This window comes from Galeopterus variegatus, unplaced genomic scaffold (assembly GCF_000696425.1).
Source record: "Galeopterus variegatus unplaced genomic scaffold, G_variegatus-3.0.2 Scaffold129, whole genome shotgun sequence".
In the NCBI taxonomy this organism is placed as follows: Eukaryota; Metazoa; Chordata; class Mammalia; order Dermoptera; family Cynocephalidae; genus Galeopterus; species Galeopterus variegatus.
The window spans coordinates 609,550-631,484 of record NW_007726240.1 but is presented as its reverse complement, the minus strand read 5'-3'; the positions used below and the strand labels follow the sequence as shown (position 1 = coordinate 631,484).

The 21,935-nt window shown below is 51.3% G+C and overlaps 2 protein-coding genes across 3 annotated transcripts in view; one reads left to right on the top strand and one right to left on the bottom strand.

Annotated features, from left to right (window-relative positions):
* The window catches only part of RRBP1 (ribosome binding protein 1), a 47,289-nt gene extending 36,056 nt beyond the window's left edge, over window positions 1–11,233 (top strand). The window contains exons 10-22 of the mRNA XM_008588512.1: window positions 736–828; window positions 2,829–2,921; window positions 3,107–3,190; window positions 3,330–3,419; window positions 3,933–4,025; window positions 4,483–4,554; window positions 5,206–5,301; window positions 5,943–6,026; window positions 7,870–7,977; window positions 8,741–8,824; window positions 9,191–9,289; window positions 9,918–10,061; window positions 10,664–11,233. Coding sequence (XP_008586734.1) covers window positions 736–828; window positions 2,829–2,921; window positions 3,107–3,190; window positions 3,330–3,419; window positions 3,933–4,025; window positions 4,483–4,554; window positions 5,206–5,301; window positions 5,943–6,026; window positions 7,870–7,977; window positions 8,741–8,824; window positions 9,191–9,289; window positions 9,918–10,061; window positions 10,664–10,702 — 1,179 coding nt within the window. The 3' untranslated portion in view covers window positions 10,703–11,233. The remainder of the gene's footprint in view (window positions 1–735; window positions 829–2,828; window positions 2,922–3,106; window positions 3,191–3,329; window positions 3,420–3,932; window positions 4,026–4,482; window positions 4,555–5,205; window positions 5,302–5,942; window positions 6,027–7,869; window positions 7,978–8,740; window positions 8,825–9,190; window positions 9,290–9,917; window positions 10,062–10,663) is intronic.
* A 4,436-nt stretch (window positions 11,234–15,669) lies between these two features.
* Window positions 15,670–21,935, bottom strand: part of DSTN (destrin (actin depolymerizing factor)) — a 7,731-nt gene continuing 1,465 nt past the window's right edge. Inside the window, exons 2-4 of one of the 2 annotated variants that reach the window (XR_551671.1) lie at window positions 19,795–19,871; window positions 15,942–16,959; window positions 15,670–15,901 (exon numbers count right to left, since the gene is read on the bottom strand). Coding sequence is in view for 1 of the 2 variants with exons in the window: in XM_008588497.1 (XP_008586719.1) it covers window positions 16,850–16,959; window positions 19,795–19,871 (187 nt within the window). In the remaining variant the exon portion in view is untranslated. Of the gene's footprint in view, window positions 16,960–19,794; window positions 19,872–21,935 lie in introns of both variants that reach the window. The other variant, XM_008588497.1, reaches the window with a different exon arrangement.

Below are 21,935 nucleotides of genomic sequence, written 5' to 3'. Positions count from 1 at the left end.
GCTCTGTGGCCCACCGTGCTGCTGTTCACGGCAGAAGGCCTGCCTTCCCCTGGGGTCCACCCTCAAAGTCCTGGACCCGACTGCCCTTGGATCAGCTTGTGTCACGTGCCCAAGCGTGGAGCCAGTCCCTGTGATGGGGACACAGTGTACGGTTGGCCTGGCCTGGGTCACGTGGTCACCCCAAGCGGAGAGGTTGGTGCAGGAGGAAGGGGTGTAGAAGCCAGGCAGGTGATATGCCAGCTATGCGCGTCTCATGGGCAGAGCCGTGGGGGCCTCAGCCTCATCCTCCCTACCTGCCCTCCTCACAAAGCTGGGGCTGGTCGCCCGTCTGCTCCTCCCTGTGGAGACCACAGCTTCCCAAGGGAGCTGGCCAGGGGGGTCGGTGCTCACTGTTTGGTGGCAGGAACCTCTTTTCTCTGAGGAGGCAGGCTGACCCAACTCCCCTCCCCCCCGACTAGAGGAAAGGTGCTCGCCTCTCCATGCCCCTGTGCCACAGTCACCCCCATATCATGCTGTGGCACCTTGGCCTTGTGTTAAGTGATGTCCAGGAGAGGCCACATGGGCATGGGTTGAGGGATAGGGCATTTGTCCCTTTGCAGGTCCCCTTTGGGTCTGGAGTGAGGTTGGGGGTTCTCCAAGCCTTGCCTTTGCTGAGACTGGCTTGAGGCAGCTCGTGGGAGACATATCAGCAGCTGCCTGGTGTGGGCCACTGACCTCCCCCACGTCTCCCCCCAGGACCTCCGAGAGAAGAACTGGAAGGCGATGGAGGCGCTGGCCTTGGCTGAGAGGGCCTGCGAGGAGAAGCTGCGCTCCCTGAGCCAGGCCAAGGTCAGAGCCCCGGCCGTCTGCAGACGCTCCCTAGTCACGCCAAGACTCGATTAACAGCACTTGACTGGTCTTACCACAGACGCAAGCTATGCCAGCTGCCTGCGGGACAGCCTGGGCCCCAGAGCTCCTCATAACTCCACAGCAGGGCCCGAGGGCACTGTGTCTTCCTCCTTTTGGGGACCGCTGCCTTTCTCTCTATTCCCTCCCTGCCTTTCACTTTTCCTTAACGTGGAGGGAAGATGTGTCCCCTTGGTTGATTTTTTCCTGCTGGGCCCTCTGTCATGAGGGTGCAGAGCCAAGCACAGCTGCCCTCTGAGTGAGCCTGAGGCCGTGCTGTCTTCACAGACTTTCTTTGTGTTATTTTTGAACCATGGTATTTTGTCTGAATAGTCCTGCTTCTTTCTTGACCCTCTGAGGTCATGGCCCAGTAGGTCCCTTGAGTAATCCTTACAGTAAGTCACAAAGGGAGGACATCTTTAGCAGTGAGCAAGTCCTCACTGGTCCCATGCTTCCTGCTGCCCAGGTGGTGGTGGGGTGTGCGGGCATCTCTTGCTGTCTGGGGCTCCCATACGCCTCTGGAACCCTGAGCTGGCCAGGAAGCCTGAGGGTTGCATTAGATGAGGAGCCCGAGATGGGCAGATGGTAAGGGCCGGCCTCGGGCCACGCTGTTAGAGCTGTAATTAGACTCCTGGAATCTTGGGCTTTAAGCCCCAGAAGTGATCTCAGAGACCATCTGGCCACCATGTGGCAAATGCAGAAGCTGTGACTAGAGATGTCACCTGATTTGCTGTGGTCATGCAACCAGATAAAGACAGCAGGTGGCTTCTGGGTCTTCTGTGGCTTGCCTTGGACTCCCACAACGAGAGGGCCCTGAATGGTGGTCATGAGGTCAGGGGGCCACTGTAGGCCGCAGGCATTATCTGTGGATAACTGGGTTCATCCACAAAGGGTCTGCTTCTCAGATGTGCGTCTAGACCTCAGGGCGGGCTGTGGTCAGGCTGGGCGTCCATCTGTAAGCATCTTCCACGCACACGTTCCAGAGCACCACTCCGTCCGCTCTAACCCACTTGGAGTTCCTGATGCTGCCTGGGTCTTAGGCCATGCCCAGGTGGTGGTGGGGCTGACAGCAGGTTCAGTCTGCTAGGGACAGTTAATTAGATAAAATTTAAAGTCCCCTGCAGCCACCTCATAATGGGGTCCCTGTTCTCTGTCCCTGGGCACACTGTGGTCTTAGGCTATGCTTTATGATCCTCAGTTCTTTTTTGATTCCTTTTCCTTTTTTGTCCTTTGATTGGGAACACATTGAGGAGGACCAATGCGGGCTCTGACCCAGCACAGCACAGGGATGCACAGTTGTGCTTTGGGAGAAACATGACTCCAAGCAAAGCCCCTTATCTTCTCTGAGTTGGTTTCCCCTCTACAAAGAAGCAGTACTGACCCTTCTTCCCTCCAACATGGCTGGAGATGAGTCTCCCAGCCCGACTGTGGTGGCCGCTGGCTGGGCCGCCAGACCACTTCTCTGCCTTCACGCCCCACCCCCATCACAGCCCTTGCTTTCAAAACATCAGGAGCCACGACTGTCCTCCCTCCCCCCTTCCTGCCCCAACTCTCTCTCTCTCTCTCTCTGACACACACACACACACACACACACACAGAGAGAGAGAGAGAGAGAGAGAGAGAGAGAGAGAGAGAGTGTTGGGAAAATGAGAGCTGGTTGAGCCTCAGAACCTGCCGCCTGGGGCTGGCCTGTTATCCTCCTTCCATTAGAGCTTAGTCTAAAATCACCTGGCTCAGGCTGGCATTGCTGGGACCTGGCAGCTGGAGTTAAGCCCCTGTCCCCAAAGGCTCCTTGTCATTATCTTTGGTTCTTGACCCTTCCCTGAAGAGCTGAGGACGTGCCCTTCCTGGGGTGGAGACGCAGCATCTCAGCGCCCTTGGGGAGGTGGCCTGAACGTCCAGGCTGAGCACTGCCCTTCTCTCTCCCTCTGCCCTTCCTGCAGGAAGAGTCGGAGAAGCAGCTCCACCTGACCGAAGCACAGACCAAGGAGGTGCTGCTGGCCCTGCTCCCGGAGCTCTGTGTCTCTGCACACCAGGTAGGAGGGGAGCAGCTCTCAGGGACCCCACTGCTCCCGGCAACGTTCCCAGGCCCCACCTTGTATGTTTCGTTGCAGAGTTACGCTGAATGGCTGCAGGAATTCAAAGAGAAAGGCTCCAAGCTGTTGAAGCAGCCATGCTCCCGGCAACGTTCCCAGGCCCCACCTTGTATGTTTCGTTGCAGAGTTACGCTGAATGGCTGCAGGAATTCAAAGAGAAAGGCTCCAAGCTGTTGAAGCAGCCACCGGCTACCACGGAGCCGCCCTCGGTAAGCATGGCTGCCACTGTCACCTGCAAATCTCCCCTGTCCCCAGGACAGGAGGGTGCCCAGAATCATCTCAGTGAGCAGCCAAGGGGACATTGTTGTGTTTGGCTCACCAGATGCCTGTTCATCCCTCTGCCCTCAGGACCTGGCCTCAAAGTTGAGGGAGGCCGAGGAGACCCAGAACTCTCTGCAGGCCGAGTGTGACCAGTACCGCAGCATCCTGGCTGAGACGGTGAGCAGTGACAGTGGCCCGTGCACCTTGTTGGCTGGGCGTCTGGGAAGGTGCTGGGAAGGAGAGCTTCTGGGGCTGGGGCGGTGGAGGCAGCGGGAGGCAGTGTGGTGTTTCGGTGTTTCAGAAAAGCCTATCGACACTGTGTGACCTGGGGCAAGTCACTTCCCCTTTCTGGGCCCCATTTCTTTGGCTGAATAGTAAAGGGACTTTAACAAGGAAGATTGGGGAGACAGTCGTGGGGAGGGCCAGGGGAGCATTTGGCTGCCTGTAGTTGAGATCCCTGATTTTGTGACTCTAAGAGTGGTGCTAGATGACTCTGAACAGCCCCCTCCAGTGCTGCTCATCTCATAGGGACAAGAGTCCTGATAGCCTCATTCGGGTCACAGACCTCATTTCCCTGAGTGGCCCTGCAGCCAGCATTTGCACATGTACCAGAGGCCCCCACTCCAGGACGGTGGCCACCTTCCCTCCCCACGTAGCACTGACTCTGGGCCCGTCTCACCCCCACCCCAGGAGGGCATGCTCAAAGACCTGCAGAAGAGCGTTGAGGAGGAGGAGCTGGTGTGGAGGTCCAAAGTGGGCACCACAGAGGAGGAGCTCCAGAAGGTACAGATGGGCCCCTGGCTGCCCCTGGCACGGGCACGCAGCCCCACCCTTGAGAAGTCCAGTGTGACCTGCTAAAGACACACAGCTGGGTTGGAATTCCATAAAGGCCAGGGGGATAGTCGACAGGACTGTCTCCATCACTTATGAGACTTGTGTGTCATGGTTGGTGTTTTTCAGTGACACTGTATAAAGCATGATTACAGAATGACAGCTGAGCTTTTCAGTCTTAAGGAGACCATACCCCAGGCTCATGCTGGCCCCCATGCACACCCCCCAGGAAGAGGCTGCTGGAGGACACAGGGCACCTGTCTTGGCTTCAAGGGGGTGGACACTGCTCAAGCTTCCTGGGCTGGGTCTGGTCCTGCTCGGGTCTCTGTGAGGAGACACAGCAATGCATCCTGGAAGTGGATCACCCCCCAGGTGCCCATGAGTGACAGGCCTTTCCCTTGCTTTGTAGTCACGGGTCACAGTGAAATATCTCGAAGAGACTATAGAGAAGCTAAAAGGAGAGCTTGAAAATTCAGATCAGGTAGGTGGGGGCTCTGCTTGGACAGCTACTTTCTCTCGTCCCATGAGCCTGTTTGAAAGTGAGGATATTACAGAAACTACTTCAGTTATTTTCCCTCATGGACCATGTGTCTTAAGAGAGGCTGTTCTCTCTCAAGCCAAGGGATCCTGTCCATGCTGTTTTTCCTTAATTAGAGACATTTACAATCTCAGAGTGTCCTGAGACCCAGCCGCAGGCCCTGTGCAGAAGTGTCCAGCCTTGGTAAATGGTGGCTTTGGCCTTCACAAATGGGAGGTGCTCAAGGTGACACCCCTGCTCTATTCAGACACCACAGTGAGCCCTGAGCTTAAAGGAGGCACCCTGATACCCCTCTTTGCAAGTAAATCTGAGAGCTGTCCTCTCCCCGGCTGCTGAGGATTGAGAACACGTCAGGACTCAGCAGCACTGGAGCTTGGGGGACCATTTTCAGTGAGGGCTCTCTTGCCTGGACTGGGTTCTCGTTGGCCTTGGTGTACCTGGTAGCTTGTGGGTCTCAGAGGTCTCACAGCCCTTGCTTATCCCAAGGCCAGTCAGACTTGATGTTCGTTGCCCTATTCCCCGTGGCTAGTGCCCCCTGCTGGCCGGCTGGAGGCCACTGACGGGGGGCGTGCCTGTGCATCCGTGTCCATGCAGGTGAGGGAGCACACCTCGCAGCTGGAGGCGGAGCTGGAGAAGCACATGGCAGCTGCCAGCGCCGAGTGCCAGAACTACGCCAAGGAGGTGGCAGGGGTGAGCACGTCCACTCCGTGGACTGTGGTCCCAGCTCTGCACAGCCCCTGCCCAGTGGGGTCCGGGTCCTCCCCAGAGTTGCCCTATGGAAGCAGTTCTCCTTCACGTGAGCCTGAAAGTCTGATTTAAACCTTGCAGACACCTCACTGGGCTGTCAGACCTGAGGTGTGTCTCAGGGCAGGTTTCAAAAACCATTGGCCTCACTTGCCAAGGGAGATACATGGCATTCTGGGTTACCCCCTCAGCAAGGGAATCCTCTGCCTGGCTTGCTGACATAATTTCTGGTGGGGAATGGGTTTAAATCTGCACTGTTTTCTGACTGTTCAGAAGCAGAAAGCAAAAACCTAGCAACACCAATTCTGGTTTAATCTTAGACTTTGGGTATTTTTTGCAAGAGATGATGGGTAAACGTTTGTGAAGGCCTGAGACAGACAGGCAGTGAATACCATCCTTCCTAAGTCTTCAGAAAAAAACTAGCTGTAAGGAGCCCAGCAGAGCCCTGCGCCCTCCCTGCTCTGTGTTTCTCAAGTTGGGTTGAATGGGTGTATTAGATTTTATGTTGAGCTGCTAACTAACCCACAAGAACTGGTTTTCTCTTCTCTTCTTTTTCCCCATCACCCGGCTCTGTTTTCCTCCCCAAGTTGAGGCAACTTTTATTAGAATCTCAATCTCAGTTGGATGCAGCCAAGAGCGAAGCCCAGAAACAGAGCCATGAGCTCACCCTGGTAGGTGGGCCCGGAGTTCCCGGGGCAGGGGAGTGTGACGTGGGGGTTATACGTGTGAGATGCACTTGCCTGTTGTGTTTTTATATCTTCTCAAAGATAATGCAGCTTAGCAGAGAGAGACCATGTCACTGATTTAGCTGCATGGGACAGGCGTCATGGGGTCTTCCTACATGTTTGCCCAAAGCTCCAAGCTGGGACTGTAGCTGCTGGGACCAGAATGCTCATGCTCCATTACCCATCCCCGCCAGCAGTCTGGTCCCGTTCAGGGCAGTGGGAGTGTAGGGCTGGGAGCTCTGGGGGTCTGCACTCCCTGGGAGCCCACTGCATCACCTGGTGGCATCAGGCACATTGCAGCCCCCAGCAACACAAGACCAGGAGGCCTGGGGATCCCTCAGGGCCTGGCTGCCCATTGCCCTGTGGCTCTCAGCAAGTCCCTTGCCTTCTGTGGGTTTTTCTCATCTGAGTAATGGCTCAGACCAGTTCAGTCAACCCCAGAGGCATGCAGACACAGAAATCCTCCTGAGCACCCAGCCGGCACCCGGGGTTGGCTGCAGAGAAGATCAGGCCCCATGTACAGGCACGAGGGGCTCCGGCTGTGTGGGCCTCAGAGCCCTGCCAGTCTTGCCTGGCTTTCCAGCCATGGTGTCTGATCCCAAGTCCCAGCCCCCGGGGTGTTTAGCCCAGCCTTACAGAGGTGCTGGGCCTGGGTGGTAAGCAGCACCCCTCCCTGCTGCAGTCACAGGCCACAGATGTGTTCTGTTTGATCTGCATGTTCTTTTTTAAAGTCTTGAACCAGTTGTCAACATTTAGAACTTGGGAGACTTTGAATTAAAATGTGCAGCTCTGACTTTCTGAGACAGTAGGTCTGGTCCATGGGGCTGGTGTTCCCCCCGTAGCACCCACTGAGCCTGGCACCTGCTCCCAATGCCTTGGAGCCCCCTTGGTCATTCGGGCCTCACCTGGGACCACCACACTAGAGGGCAGTGCTGCCCAGGCCAAGTCTCCTGAGTCTGAGGGCCACTCATCTGTGTGACAGGCCCTGGGGATGGCCCAGGCTGGGGGTGCCTGCAGAGGAAGCCTCCTGTTTCTCATCATCTTTCAACTGTGGTTGTTGGGAGTGAGGGAGGGAAGGAAGGCTCCATGCACTTGGGTTGCTCCTTAGAGCAAGGGCCTCTTGGATGGGGCCTGAGAGCACCCACATCCCCTGGGGAGCTTGGGGAGCTCATGCCATGGGCCCCACTCAGGCCTCCTCTGATTGGAACTTTCACTCTATCTTCTCGAGTGACTCTGCTTCCCTTCAAATTGGAGGCCCAGTGGCCTTGGGGACCATCGGACATGTCATCTGCCCCTGGTAACGGAGCTCAGAGGTGGGGACCTTGTTAAGCGAGAATGTCATCTCATTATCTTTTCTAAACCCCAGAAAGGGCTCTGAGCAGTGGCCCACATTCTTGAAGAAACTTGGATGAAGGCAGCATTGTTGGCCGCCTCTCTGTTCGGTCTGGATCCGTTAGCCCAGCAGGGGATGTGTCCACCAGGGTCACCTTGCTCCGGCAAGGGCTCCTGCCCATTGGCCTGAGCAGAGCACACAGGTCTCATTAGCCCAGAGACTTGTTGACCTCAAGGCCTCGGTTTGACTATGTTGTGGCCCTGGCCCCTGTCCCAGCAGACCTGCACAGGTGGGGACTTGGACATAGGCCACAGTTACCAAACCAGGTCCCCTGTAGGGGCTTCGGCTGTTGAGAGCAGCCACGGTGCTCCAAGGGGGCTCTGTGTGTGTGAGTGCGTGCAAGGTGGCCATGTGACCGGCAGTGTATTTGCAGAAAACCACCCCTCCCTGTTTCAGGTGAGGCAGCAGTTGAGTGAGATGAAGAGCCACGTAGAGGATGGTGACGTAGCTGGGTCCCCGGCTGCGCCCCCAGAGGTCCCCCCAGCTGAGCAGGACCCCATCGAGGTTAGGGCGGTGAGCCGGTCCCCAGACATGCCACTAACTGCCCACCCACCTGCTCCCATTGGCTTCTTCCTCCCAGGAGGAGCGCAGGGCCCGCTGCAGCCTCTGCTCTGACTACACTCAACACTGCCACCACCTCCCCTCCCCACCCCACTTCGCCCAGATGAGGATCGCCCAGGTTCTGAGACAGATGTCGAACAGAACAGAGGGTGGGGAAGGTGGCCAGGCGGAGAGGCCAGGGAGGCGGGGTCAGAGAGAGGCTGGAGGAACAGGCCCGCGACTCGGGACTGTGCTTACAGGGCTGGGGGAGCAGCCCCGGGAAGGGGTCTTGAGCCACAGGGGAGGACTTATCTCCATTGTATCCTCCACTGACATCCCTCGCTGGGACGTCACTAGTAGGACATTTGCTCTCCAGAAGGCTGACCCAAATAACAGCCATGGGAACCCTCACAGGAAGCAGGGCCTGTCACCAGGGTGGTAGTGGGCATCGCTGCTGCAGGGGTCACCCTTGTGGGGCCAGCCTTGTGTGGTGGCTCTGAGGTCTCCTCCTTGTCCTGTGGGTTTCATTAATGGTGCCTGAGGCCCTGTCAGCATCTCTTTCAATGACATGAGGCTGAGGCACCATCTCCCCCAGAGGAGGCGCATTGGAAACGACCCAAGGGAGTCGTAGAAACAGCAAGAAGGCCAGGCCCGCGTGCTCAGCCTGCCTGGGAGCCCTGGGACCTTTGCAGGGTTCCCAGGTTATGTTTGTGGTGTTTGCACACAGCTGAAAATGCAGCTGGAGCGGACAGAAGCCATCCTGGAGGACGAGCAGACGCAGCGGCACAGGCTCACGGCCGAGTTGGAGGAGGTCAGGCCCTGCCTGGTGGCTCTCAGCCCCGTCCTTCCCCCCGGGCCCCATGTCTGGGGTGGGGCTGGGCCCGGAGGCATCGGGGTCAGGGAGCAGTGGGCACAGGCAGGCGGGCGCAGGGCTGAAGACCACCTTGGGAGCTGTGAGGTGGTCTGCATCCTTGGGACTCCTGAGGGGCTGGTGCTCATGGTCACTCTGCTGCCTCCTTGTCCATGTGGGTCTGACCTGCTCATCCCAGCCACAGGCTTGAGCTGTCACCCATCAGGCTGGGGGTACACTAGTCCCTAAGCAGACTTGGTTGGGGTTGACTGCTCAGCCGTTGGTGAGGTGTCTCACCCAGACCCCTGTTCCCTTCTCTGTGACAAGGCCCAGACCTCAGCGAGTCGGTTACAAGAGGAGCTGGAGAAGCTCCGTGCTGCCGGCCCCCTGGAGTCTTCAGAAACGGAGGCAGCCTCGCAGCTGAAGGTAGAGGGTGCGGCTGGCTGGGAGTCAGACCGGTGGGGTCTGCTTCCAAGGCTCTGACCACCCTTGACCTTGCAGAGGGGCCAGGAAGGGGAGAGTTGACCCCACCTGGGCCAGCCCTCAGCCCTGGCTTCTTGTCACCACCTGGGATAGGGGTGGGGGGAGCCATCTTGAGGCTCCTCAAGCAAATCCATCCTTACTTAGGGTAAGGGGTGGGGTCCTAGCCCTGCAGTGTTACATGGCAGCCACTAGTCAGCGTGGCTATTTAAATGTAAATTATATAAAATGTGAAGTAGGTTCTTCAGTCACACCAGCCACATTTTAGGTACTTCGTAGCCACATGTCTGTCTGGTGGCTGCTCCGTTGGCGGAGTAGAGGTTCCCATTGTCCCAGGAAGTTCTACTGCCAGTGCTGGCAGACAATGGGACATAGATGCAATGGTCAACACAGGCCGTTTCCTTCCAACCGTCACTGCCTTTCTCTGAGTGACCAGGAGACAGACATCTTCCTCATGCCCCTGGAGGGCTTCAATCCCAGGGTGTCTGGGTCCTGTGCGCAGAGCCAGGGTGGCCTTCCTGCTGCTGTCACATGTCACACGAGGGCTAAACCCCTGCAATCCTCTGACCCCCAGGAGAGACTAGAAAAAGAGAAGAAGTTAACGAGTGACCTGGGGCGCGCTGCCACCAAACTGCAGGAGCTTTTGAAGACAACCCAAGAACAGCTGGCAAAGGAGAAAGACACAGTGAAGAAGTTGCAGGAACAGTTAGAAAAAACAGTGAGTGCCCTGTGCATGCCAGGGCACTGGGCTGGCTCCCATGCCCTCCATGGCTTGATCACTCTGCAGTGGGTCCTGTCCCACATCAGGGTGGGTGGGAATCAGAGCTGCTGGGAGGGGCTGGTCATGGTGCTGGGAGCCCCGGGGAAAAAGGACAAGAAAGAGAAACAGCTGGGCAGAGGTGGTGGGGACAGAGACTTCCTAATGTGGCACCTGCCCACTGGGCCCAGCACCCACCCTTTCGTTGTTCCCTTTGGTGGGAAGTGAGTCTCTGACCCCCACTGCTGACCCAGGTCCTAACTCTGCAGCCTTTGTAGCCAGTGCCCTGCCCCTGGCCCAGCCCTCTGCCCACAGGACCAGTTTCTCACCCAAACTCAAGGCCCTCACTCTCCTCTGCACTGTCCCTGGTCTCTCTCCTTCAGTCCCTGTAGTGGCTCTAGTTCTCCAAATGGGCTGGGCTGGGCTCCCTGTTCTCTGAAGTGACTGCAGTGGCTTGGGGCTATTCATCCAGGGAGGGGACTGAAGGCCCCTGGGTGCTGAGGCGGGTGGTCTACCCCGCCCCCTGGGCACAGCCTTTCCCTCACACTACCCTCTATTTGCAGGAGGACAGTAGCAGCTCAAAGGAGGGCACCTCTGTCTGAGTCTCCTCTGCGGCAAAAGAAGTTACTGTTCAACTTACCAAAATGCCTTACATTCCTTACAAATAAATAAACCAACACAGCGTTACCCAGGCCCAACTTCCGGTAGCTCCAAGAGAAGCCATTAGAGACAAGAGTCTCTTAGAACCACAGAAATAGATCTTCCAGATCCCCACTTTATAAAAGAACCTTTGTCACATTCGATAAACACTATTCCCCGGAGCAGCCCTGGACCACCGCCGAGCAGACGCCAAAGCCCTCATCAACTAACTCTAGGACAGGCCCGCGGTGCGTGCTGGGAGGCGGGCGCTCTGGGGACCTGTGTGTCCATCGTGCAATTGTTTTGTCTTTTTTCAGTGGGGTGGGAGGGCGGGAGTGGGGCATGCCCAGGTGGTGAGTTCTCGGAGGCTGTGCAGCAGACTGGAGGCCACGACCCAGCCCAGCCAGGCAGCAGCCCCTCACCCCACAAGTTGCCAGCTAGAACTGCTGGGGACCTCCTGGATGTTAATGCCATTAAACCAACGTTGCCCGGCACCGCGCTCTGTCTGCTCTTCTGCTGGGGCTCCCCCCACATATCTGGCTGTCAGGCCCAGGATGAGAAACCAACAGGGGCCGCCCCTCAAGGGGGAGAACAAGTGTGATTCTCAGCTTTGAAGGCTGGGGATCAGTAGCTCCGTGTAGGGGGGCAGTGAAACTCGCTGCTCCTTGGTCCCCCAATGCCTCTGTCTGCCACCTCTCAGGCCCAGTGCCCACTGGGCGGTACCCACCGCCTGCGCTCTGGAAGCACCTCCCTGCCAAGCCTTGGGATCCTGAGCATCTGATCTGCCAAACCTGGCTGGGGGACGCTGGGCTCTTGGATGGCGGGTCCTGCAAGATGGCATTGTGTGGGGTGAGGGGAGTGTGGTAGCCCAAGAACCGGGGTCTCCACAGCTTGCTCCAGGAGTACTTGGTCCGGTAGGCAGGGGGCTGGGCCAGGGTCAGGTGCACTGGCTACACAGCTCAGGCCCCTTTGGGAGGAGGGTGCGGCTCCTCCTAGGGGGTGGTTGTCACAGGAGCCTCCAGCCTCGGGCAGTATGCTGGTGCATGTGGGGCCTCGTGCCTCCTTTCTTCAATGCGTCCCCCCATCCCCCCACTGGGCGTCTGCCAGGGGCTGGGTGCTGTTGACCTCAGCACAGCCATGCCCTCCTGGGTCCTGGCTCTCAGAGAGTGCCTTTCTGGGCCACCTTACCATTCTGTGTGGCACTTGTGTGCTAATGGCTGAGTTGGGAATGGTGCTGGAAATCCTGGGAAGACTCCCTGGAGAAGGGGGCTTAAGCCGGAGTTCTCTAGAGGAGGAGATGTTTGTCAGGGGAGAGGAAGGGTCAAAGCCAAGGGGATAGCAGGTGCCGCGGCACAGGTGTGAGGCGAGGCCAAAACGGCACTTTAGAGTCCAAGTAATGAAGGCCAAAGGGCTGGACCCAGTAAGGTAGTAGAAGCTACTGAGGGTGTTTAGGCAAGGAGAGGCGATCATACCCCTTCTAGAACTCCCTGGAGAAGAAAGAGAGCCCACAGATCTTGGGACATTGACACCACGATTTCTGGCCAGGGGACTGAGTAGGAGGAAGTGACTAATACGAACACCTGACGCATGCACATGCCCGGCTCTGTGCGTGGCTCCCTGGTGAGGTCTCAGCCCTCCATGTGAGGTGACCCGTCTGGTAAGAGGCAGGACAAGTTTCAAACCCGCCTCTGTCACCTGGCAGTGCATCAGCAGCTGGCGGGCGGGGGGCAGGCGGAGACAGTGTTAGACGAGTTTAGTTTGGGGGTGTATGGAATCCCATGAATAGCAGCCACTGAGACCCCTGACTCTATGGCCCCTCAAAACTGCACCTTCTGTGTGCCTGCACAGTGAGCAGGCCACTCGGAGCTGGAGGACAGGCTGTGGGTGAAGGAGGCCCCAGGGGGGGCTGGAATAGGCCAGACCTGTGCCCTGCACCAGGACTCCTAAGTCACCCCCATGGGCCTGGGAGCCTGCACGCCCAATGAGCTCCCCTCCCCCGCCACACTGCAGAATTGAGCCCCTACACTGAGTTGATGTTCTCTGAAGGCACAGGAACGGGGTGTGCTCATTTTAAGCAGAGAAAAGGGGAGACCTCAGGGAAAGAGATGGGACACTGGGGATACCACACTGCTGCCTCAAGCTCTAAGGTAGCTTCCCCTGGATTCTGGCTGCGGCCCTACTCCCTCCTCAGACCACCTTGTGGGAACCCCGTGCCTACCTGCAGGGAAGAAAAACAAAGGCACAGCCCAGGGTGTGTGGCCCCCATGGGGCTGGCGTGGGGAGTTCAGGGAAATGCCACTTAGGGGGGCCTTTCTCCTGCAGCTCAAGCTCCAGGGACCCACCAACTGTCCTCCATACCTCCCAGCAGGGTCAGGTCGGCAGGGGGAGCCCGAGTTTGCCAGGCAGCCTGGCGGGCCTTGCCCCAGCTTGGCCAGGCCACCACAGCTGTTCCTGGGCAAGGTTCCATCATCAGGCCTGCGGGGGGAGGAAAGAGCTGCTCAGGAAGGTATCTGAGGCAGCAGCCCTCAGCAGGCCCCACGGGAGCCTGGCTCATTGGCCTGGCCATTCCAAGCTCTCTGTCCTGCAAGTGTAGCGGTGCTCGAGCAGCACTGGATGGCTGGCGTTTGCAGTCATGTGGAATGGAGTAGTTCACCACAGAGGCAGGAATCACCAGGTTGGTGTGCTAAGAGAGGAAGCCTTGCTCTTCCCAGGCCTGGCTTCACAAGGCCATGGGCTGGCGGATGCTGCTGCATCTTATTTCGCCAATACTAGAGCTCAAAGACTTCTGAGAACATCTAGCCTAAACCATTTTTAAAGTGAAGAATACCAAGGCCCCCGGAGTGGCTGTGAAGCTCCAGGGTCATGCAGCCCATAAACAGCACCACCAGACCTGGAAGCCCTTTTGACTAGCTTACTTTGGTCATCTGTTTGTGACAATGTAGACAGCTCCTACAGCACCTGGCAAAGGAAGGAGTGCATGAAGACAGGGAGGGCAGGGAACCGGCAAGGCCTTGGTGACGGGCAGGATGGGGGAAAGTGAGATGTCACAAACCACTCTACACCCTCCACAAACACCTGCTCACTGAGCTGCTTCCTTCAGGTTTGGGTCTAACAGGAGCTTGGGGCCCAAAAGAAATGTATTGTTTTCCTTCTTGCCCCTTTCAAATCTCAAGCCTAGCACTGAACAAGATCTAACCTTTGAATTCCAGATGTTAGAAATGAAGTGGAACACTCCAGAGGAGCAGTTCAAATGGCTCAGAACCAGAAACCAGGAGATACAAGTTTTTGTCCCAGTTCTGCCACTTATGAGTTGAGTGACCTTAGGCAAGTTACTTTATACCTCTCTGGGCTGGCTACTTCAGGGACTGGGCAGAGCCGAAGGAAAGCTCTGGCCAGCCGAACACGGCTACTCAACTTGGGTTACTCAAGCCTGCCTTCCACTGCAACCCTGGTTCCTGGAACAACCACCACCTGCCCACAAGTGCAATTAATGTCCTTTCTTCCAGCTGCAGCCCAGCTTGAACCCAGTCTACAGCCTGTTATATTTTAGAAATTCCCCGAATCACAAGAAAGTGGTGTGTCCTTGGGCACATCCAGTCTCCGATGGTCCAGAGGGCAATGGAGCTATAAAGAAAGAGAAGTTGCACTTCCTACGTCTGGACCAGACACCACTCTGGGCAGCAGTTCGGCAGAAAGGAAACCACTAGACTAAACCTAATTCTGAGTCACTGTGTTCACTATTTTCTCAGATTAATATTCCTTGAAATAAACTTCACCCAGTCAAGCTCTGATCGAATTCTGTTAGCAGTGGCTTTATTTGCTTCTTTCTCAGAGCAAGAGTAACCGCTAGACAAACCCTAAGTCAGCATTCCACAAACACATTTCTGTAACATGTTAACACTTGTAAAGATGTAAATGTGTTCTCTAGAAGTAGAATATACCTGTAGTTTTGTTCCTGACCAACATCAGCTGAGGTCTAAACCTTAATTTTGCACCAGAATCACCCTGAGTGCTTCTTAGCATGATTCTTGGACCCCAACCTCAGGAATCCACTAAGACTTCTCAAAAATTCCCCTAGGTAAAGATAAAAGTAACTACTATTATCTTCCCAATTTCTGGAATAAGAGCAGGGTGCTGGGAGATGTTTACCTTACATCCCTGTATATTGTCTGAAATCCTTGCCCTAGCATGCATCTTTCACACACACACACACACGCTTATGTGCCTGCACTGCAGCACGGGGTGGTGGTTACTGAAGCAGTGCCACACTTTACAAGCTGAAACCACAGAAAAGACTTTCTCCTTTTAAAACTCCTGGCTCTGGGCCGGCCTGTGGCTCACTCGGTAGAGTGCGGTGCTGATAACACCAAGGCCACGGGTTCGGCTCCTATATAGGGATGGCCGGTTTGCTCACTGGCTGAGCGTGGTGCTGACAACACCTAGCCAAGGGTTGAGATCCCCTTACCGGTCATCTTTTAAAAAAAAAAAAAAAAAAAGGTAGAGTGCGGTGCTGATAAAACTCCTGGCTCTAACTACATGGCTGATTCTTGAGTAGGGCAGCCTTGGGCCAGCAATGCTTCCCTGGAGGCATGTTAATGTACAGTCACTGAAAGTACTCTGCAGTAGAGAAAACAAGATATTCAGGATGAAAGACAGACAAGCAGCCAGCACAATTTTCTGGACAATTTTGAAAGAAATATTTTGATTAAAGCATCATAACCTATTTGCCACCCAAAAGCCTGGCATCTGGATAAACATTTGAAATAACAAAAAGGTTACCAACTATTACACCAAACTTCTAATTCAATGAGAGGAGTAAGGAGCCGTGATCTTTAACTCTATTTGTCAGAAATACTCAAACTTTGATGACTTACCCCCACATGGAAGGCAAAATCCTTCTCAATTCACACATGAATAATTACACGAGACAAAAGTTAAAAATGCTTCCTTTATTACATAAAGCCAATACTGCTACTTCTAAAGTTCAACTGTTGTGCATCTCTATATTGTTTAAAGTGGTACACCTGTGACGTTAATGACCATCACTTCCAAGTGTCATCAGGCAGTGGCTCCCTGTGAGTGTCATCTGTCCCCATTTCACACACTATGGACAAACTGCTCTAGGGAATTCAGTTCTCCTAGGCCCCAATGTTCTTCTACACCTTCTTGTACCAGTATGTTCATATACCCAATGTTCTACACCTTACTGTACCAGAATGTTCATATACCCGATGTTCTTCTACACCTCAGTGTACCAGAAGCAGCAAAGTTCTAGGAAAAACACGATTAAAAATATTACAGGTGTCCTAGCTTGTTAATATACTGTTTTATCATTTTCATTAACAAAGCAAATCACAATGGAGCCCTAATTTGCATTATAATTAGTTGTTACAAGACATTGTACATTCTCCTGAGGACACACCATGATTTCCAAGATGCAAGGTCACTCTCAGAACAGTCTTCCACCCACGGAGTGGCAAGCTCACCACAAGTGCAAGGGCTGCTTCCTGCATTCCAATGACATGCTTGAAATAGTGCTCCGCAAGACCAGTGTGGATTATAAATGGACATGATTTTGAGGCAGTCTCCACTACACATTTGCTAGAATTAAAAGACTGCCTGACAATCTTACCATTGTTAGTGTGTTAGTGTTGCTTTATGTTATGAGAAGAATTATATTCCATTACTCTACTTAGTTCAAGGAAGAAAGAATTTGGGCCAAAATTATAACCAGATTATGACAAATTCTCTAAGCAAAAGAAAGAAATTAACTGCTAAGGTTAACAAAGATGTAATAATTCTCTTCACGGGCCTGGTACTGTTTAGTGAACTGTACTATTAAAAATCCTGAGCTTAACAAAAATCTTTTAAGTCAACTCAACAAAACAGGCATTTGGCCAATAAGAATTTAATTTCACACCAATAAAACTTTAGATTTTAGATTTATTTAAGGCCATTTGCACAAGTTTATGGAATATTTAGTTTACTCTAAAAGATGACAAGACAGTCCCCCTCAGTGAAATCCTGGCCTAAATATATTTGCTTTAGTTATATAGCAAGAGGATAACGTTAAACATGGAAGCTTTCAATTTGTGGCACTGAATGATAATCTACACAGGGCATCCTTCAAAAGCTACAATTAAGGATCCACCTAGCTTTTCAGCAATACAAGCCCGATTGAGGTCTTCTGGCCCATTTGCTTGACATTCATGTTTTATGCCTAGGGAAGAAAAAGAATTCTATTTAGAATTATGGCAGGAGCTTACTTATTCCTGTAAAATAGCAAACTGTTTTTAAAGACCAGTTCCAATATAGATATGTAAGCTGTGGTATATACAAACAACAGAATACTATACAGTAATGAGAATAAACAATCTGTAACTACATGCATCAAAAAGGATGACCCTCACAAACATAATGTTGACTGAAAGAAGCCAGATAAAAAAGCATACATTCTGTATGATTACACTTGCATAGCACAAAAATCAGCCCAAGCTAATTCATGCTGTTAGAAGCCAGGGTATTGGCTACGGTTGTAGGGGAAGAGGTACAAATGGAAGGGTGCACAAGGAAGGCTTCTAGGGTGCTGGTCATCTGATCAAGAAGCAACCATTATGTTCAGTCTGACAACTGATTAAGCTCCACAATAATTTTTGAGGCATACTTCTCTATAGATATGTTGTACTTCCAATAAAAAATTAAAAGGCAGGTCTAGTAATAGTTTTTTCTCAGTTTTTAAAATATAAGTGAAATATGAATTAGATGTTTTGATTGCACAGATGATTTAGTCAACTGAGTGGAAAAGTAAGAATATTTACAAATAGCATTACTTCTGCTATAGGAAACAGCTAGCTCTCCAGTGGCATTACACACTCAAGAAATCTATCACAATGAAAACTATATAAATTGTGCTACTGATTGCTTTCTTAGAAAAATTACATCACTGAACTGCAGAATAAACTCAATTATGGGATTGTGTACAGTAGCTTCTCTGTAAATAACTGCTATCCTTTAAATAGCTGCACTGCTACTCCATCATTTTAAGATGCTAAAAGCACAGCAGGTCAACTTTTGGACCACTTAGTACTGATATGAGAAAGCCAGTGATGGTTTCACTAGAAAAAAGGCAACAAGGTGACTGTCATTTAACACTATCAAATCAAGTCTATATAGCAGTTCTCTTTGCTAAAAGGTAATGCAGAATAAGGATGATGAGGAATCCACTGAATCTTTGTTGACTGCACTGTGGACGTGCTCAATCTAAGGAGTCATTTTATTTATTTATTTATTTATATTTTTTTCCTTTTTGTCTTTTTTTGTGTCCGGCAACGGATCGCAACCCTCAGTGTCGTGCCTGTACAGTGAGACCTGGGAAGTGCTTTCAGTGGAAAGCAGGACAAAAGAAGATGTACAGGGTGATCACAGTTATGATACAAATGTGCTGTAGGGAAATACTGAAGGGAAATTCACCAAAATTCTCATAGGTTGGTGACTAGAAGGGTACTCTTTCTTACTGTTCTAGTATCCAAATGGTGCATTTAGATTTTATTTATTTATAAACTGCCTGGCTACGAGGCAGCAAACGAACCCACTGGATATGTGTGGTTGTGTTTCCACTAGTCACATGTTACAGAACCCCCCAGATCAGGCCCCCTTTGTGCCCTGGTCTCAGCCGGCCTCTCTCCCTTCTTTATAGTGTCTCCCCAGAAGCTGTTCCGACACCAGAGTCACAATGATTTTTTTTTTTTCTTTTTGTCTTTTTTCGTGACCGGCAACGGATCGCAACCCTCAGTGTCGCGCCCGTACCGGACCGGGACTGGCAATGGGATCGCAACCCTCGGTGTTGCGCCCGCACCTCGCTCAGCCAGTGAGTGGGAACTGGTCTGTATGTGGGATCCGAACCCTCGGCGGGAGCGCTGCCGCGCTTCCAAGTGGCGCACTGTAGCAGTGCGCCACCGGGCCGGCCTAAGGAGTCATTTTAAAACATCAGTTGATAGGCTGGTGAACATGCTTCTGGGGGATGCCCCAACATCCACCCAAATGTATAAAGACCTGACAAGGAGATGAACTACCCCACAACAGGGCTCAGAAAAGGAAGCAAGAGGTCTGTTTTCCTGACTAAGTAAACCAAGCTAGGGCAAACCTGTCCTACTACAAGAATATAAAAACCAGTCAGAGTAAAACAAAACTAAACAAAACAAAAGCATTAGGTCAAGCCCTTGTGACCTTGGCTCACTCAGCTGTTTAGAAACAGCCATGGCAGGACGGTGGCAATGCAAACTCTTAGATAAAGCTCACATATGATCCAGACCAAGCCTCCCATTCTACAGCCGAGAGAATCAAGGCCCACAAAGGTTAAGCAGTTTTGGCCAAGGTCACAGAGCAGTTAGATGACAAGCTTAGCTCTCAGTGCAGGCCTCTGGGCACTTGCCCCATGCCCTTTCTTTCCATCATACCAACATTTCTTCCTGGTGGGAGTCTGGCCAGACCATCTCATCAGGATCCCAATCACCCAGTGGCAAATCAAATATAACTGGCCAGCTCTAGGAATCAGTACACTTTCCTTTGGACATAGATGAATCAATTACCTAAAATCATACCATTCAACAGTAAAGCTAGCAATAAAAGCACTCTTTCCCATTTATGAACATTTCCTTTTTGCAACTTCATTATATCAGCTGCATTCAAAGACAATAGCAAATTTATTAAGTTACAACCAATGTAAACTAACTCTCCACTTGAGACATGAGAAACTTGGCAGCACCCCAAACTAGTTTAAAACTAGCCTGAACAACAAGTGACACACAGAAAATGTGGAGGAAACAAAGTTATTAACATGGGCCGTGCAGACCCAGAGTGACCAGCACAAGGAAGAAGACACACGGAGAGCTGGGTCAACCTTCTGTTGTTTTTCTTTCTCAAAACAAGCAGTGCTTCTCCCTTCTTTGTGCCCAAAGCTCTCCAAAGAAAATGAGGTGCTTCTTAGGAAAGGTGCGGTCCCCATTCCGGGGGTTCAGTATACCTCTAAATATCTGGAGGTAAACCTAGCCCATACCTTGAAATTTCTTTTTGATTGCATCCTTGGAGCTTGCGTAGATCATTTTACTTTTCAGAGGTGCTAGTTCTGGTGCCCTATATAGAATGATGCCAAAAAAAAAAAAAAAAACCTGGTTTAGAGAAAGTACAACTTACATCTTGTTAAACATCTGCATCAGTCATGGGGGAGGCTCCTCAGAACCTCCTGATTTTTCCTGACTACACAATTTTTCTATTTCCCCACCTCCGCAAGGGTAAATGTCACAGATGGGCATATGTAGACTCACACAGGTTTAAAAAAAGTAAAGAAGCACTGATTAAAAATCAGATTAGTGTGGCCGTAATAATAAAAGAACCAACACTGCATAGTTCACTGTATAACCCAATTCTTTTTCTTTAAAATGATTTTTTTGTTTTTTATTAATAAAGGCTTGGATGCAGGCTAATATTCATATTTATACAAGGTTTTTGACAGTTTTTCTAGTTGGAAAAAAGTTTCAAAATATAGAAAAGTACAGAGAATAATCTGTAAGTCAAGCATCTGCCACCCGGAGTCAAGAAATGCTAGTATTTTGGCATTTTTGCTTCAGATTGTTTTCTAAAGAAAATAAATTATAAATGTAAAAGTCCCCTTCTTAACCCTTTCCAGGCCCTTCATTTACATGTATTCCAATGGCAGAGTTGGGCACAACACAAGTACCTGTTTTCCATCTTGGTCTAACATAACAATACCTGTTCAATTATCAAACTGGGAGTCAAAACCTGAGTTTCAGTATTTCCCTTGATAAAGTATTAAATCCACATGTATAATCTCATGATTTTAAATATAGCTTTCACAAGGATTTCTTTTTTTAAGCTAAATGGAAAGTCAGCAACAATTATGTCTTAACTGTCAATATTACTATTATTACATATACAAAATTTTAGCGCCTTCTCCCTCTTGAATAGAAGCATATGCTGGAAGCATAGCACATGCTTCCAACATTTTCTTCACCAGAAATATTAATGATGGACAGGAAAACCTCATCCATCTCCAGGTGCTTATACATGAACGCCTTCTTCCCCTCCATACCACCAAACCTCACGCCTGCCTCCATGCCACACTACCAAAATATCAAATAAAAAAGTGGAGTATAAATACTTTTGAGCATTTAACGATTGATTCCATTTAGATGCCATATTTCCCAGACATTCAACCGTCATCAGCACGGGTGTGTGGACCTCACCTAGTCTACCCCTACCCCAGTGAGCACAGATTCTATTCTGGAGAACCAGGGAAAAGCAGTGTCTATCTCTCAGATACTTATTCCTCCCAAGTCTAAGGTCCAGTGAGGGAGGCAAAGCCATAACAACCGCAGGACTGGCAGATGTTTAAGCTACAAAATTAAGTGGGTACCTTTCTTATGCAAATATATCAGGGACATGAAAAAGCATTAGCTGTTCTGATTTTTACTAACCAGACTGTTAAAATACTTCAAGAGCCTCTCCCTGAGCCCTGGAAAGAGCTTGTTATGGAAAATGCCTATTATAAGATTTTATCTTTTCTTAAAATAAGTAATAGTGCAAAATAAACCACTGCACTAAAACTGAATTTTTTTCTTCTAGTAACTCCTATTTTCTAAATGTTCTTTAATAAAAATGTATAATTGTCAGTTAAAAAAAATACATAAAAACCAGAAAAAACTGCGGATAAAGGTAACATTCATCAATTTAAAAGCTAAATAAACTTTCAGCTGCCATATCTGCCACTTAGCTGTAAATCCCAGAAGGGCAGGAGCTTCACCTGTTTTAATTACAACTGTTTTTCCACATTCTAACACAATACCTGGTATGTAGTAGAAAGTTTAGTGAATGTCCCTTCATTCAAATCAAAATTGTGCTAATTTTAAGTCTTATCAACTGCTATCTTTATGTACCAGCCTCAATGAACAGCAAGCTACCCTGACCTCCTACTGGCATTCCACACAGCACCTTGATTTAATCAAGTGCAATAAAGCCTTGCTGAAATGGAAGTGAGGTGTGATCTAGAGTTACCGTCCTTTAAACCTCAGTTCTTTTGACCTCCTAGCCCCACATCCCTTACATCTCAAGCTATTGGCATACTGCTCGCCCTGGCTCAGGCCAAAGTATCAGGAGAAGCCCTCCCCCCCCCCCCCCCCC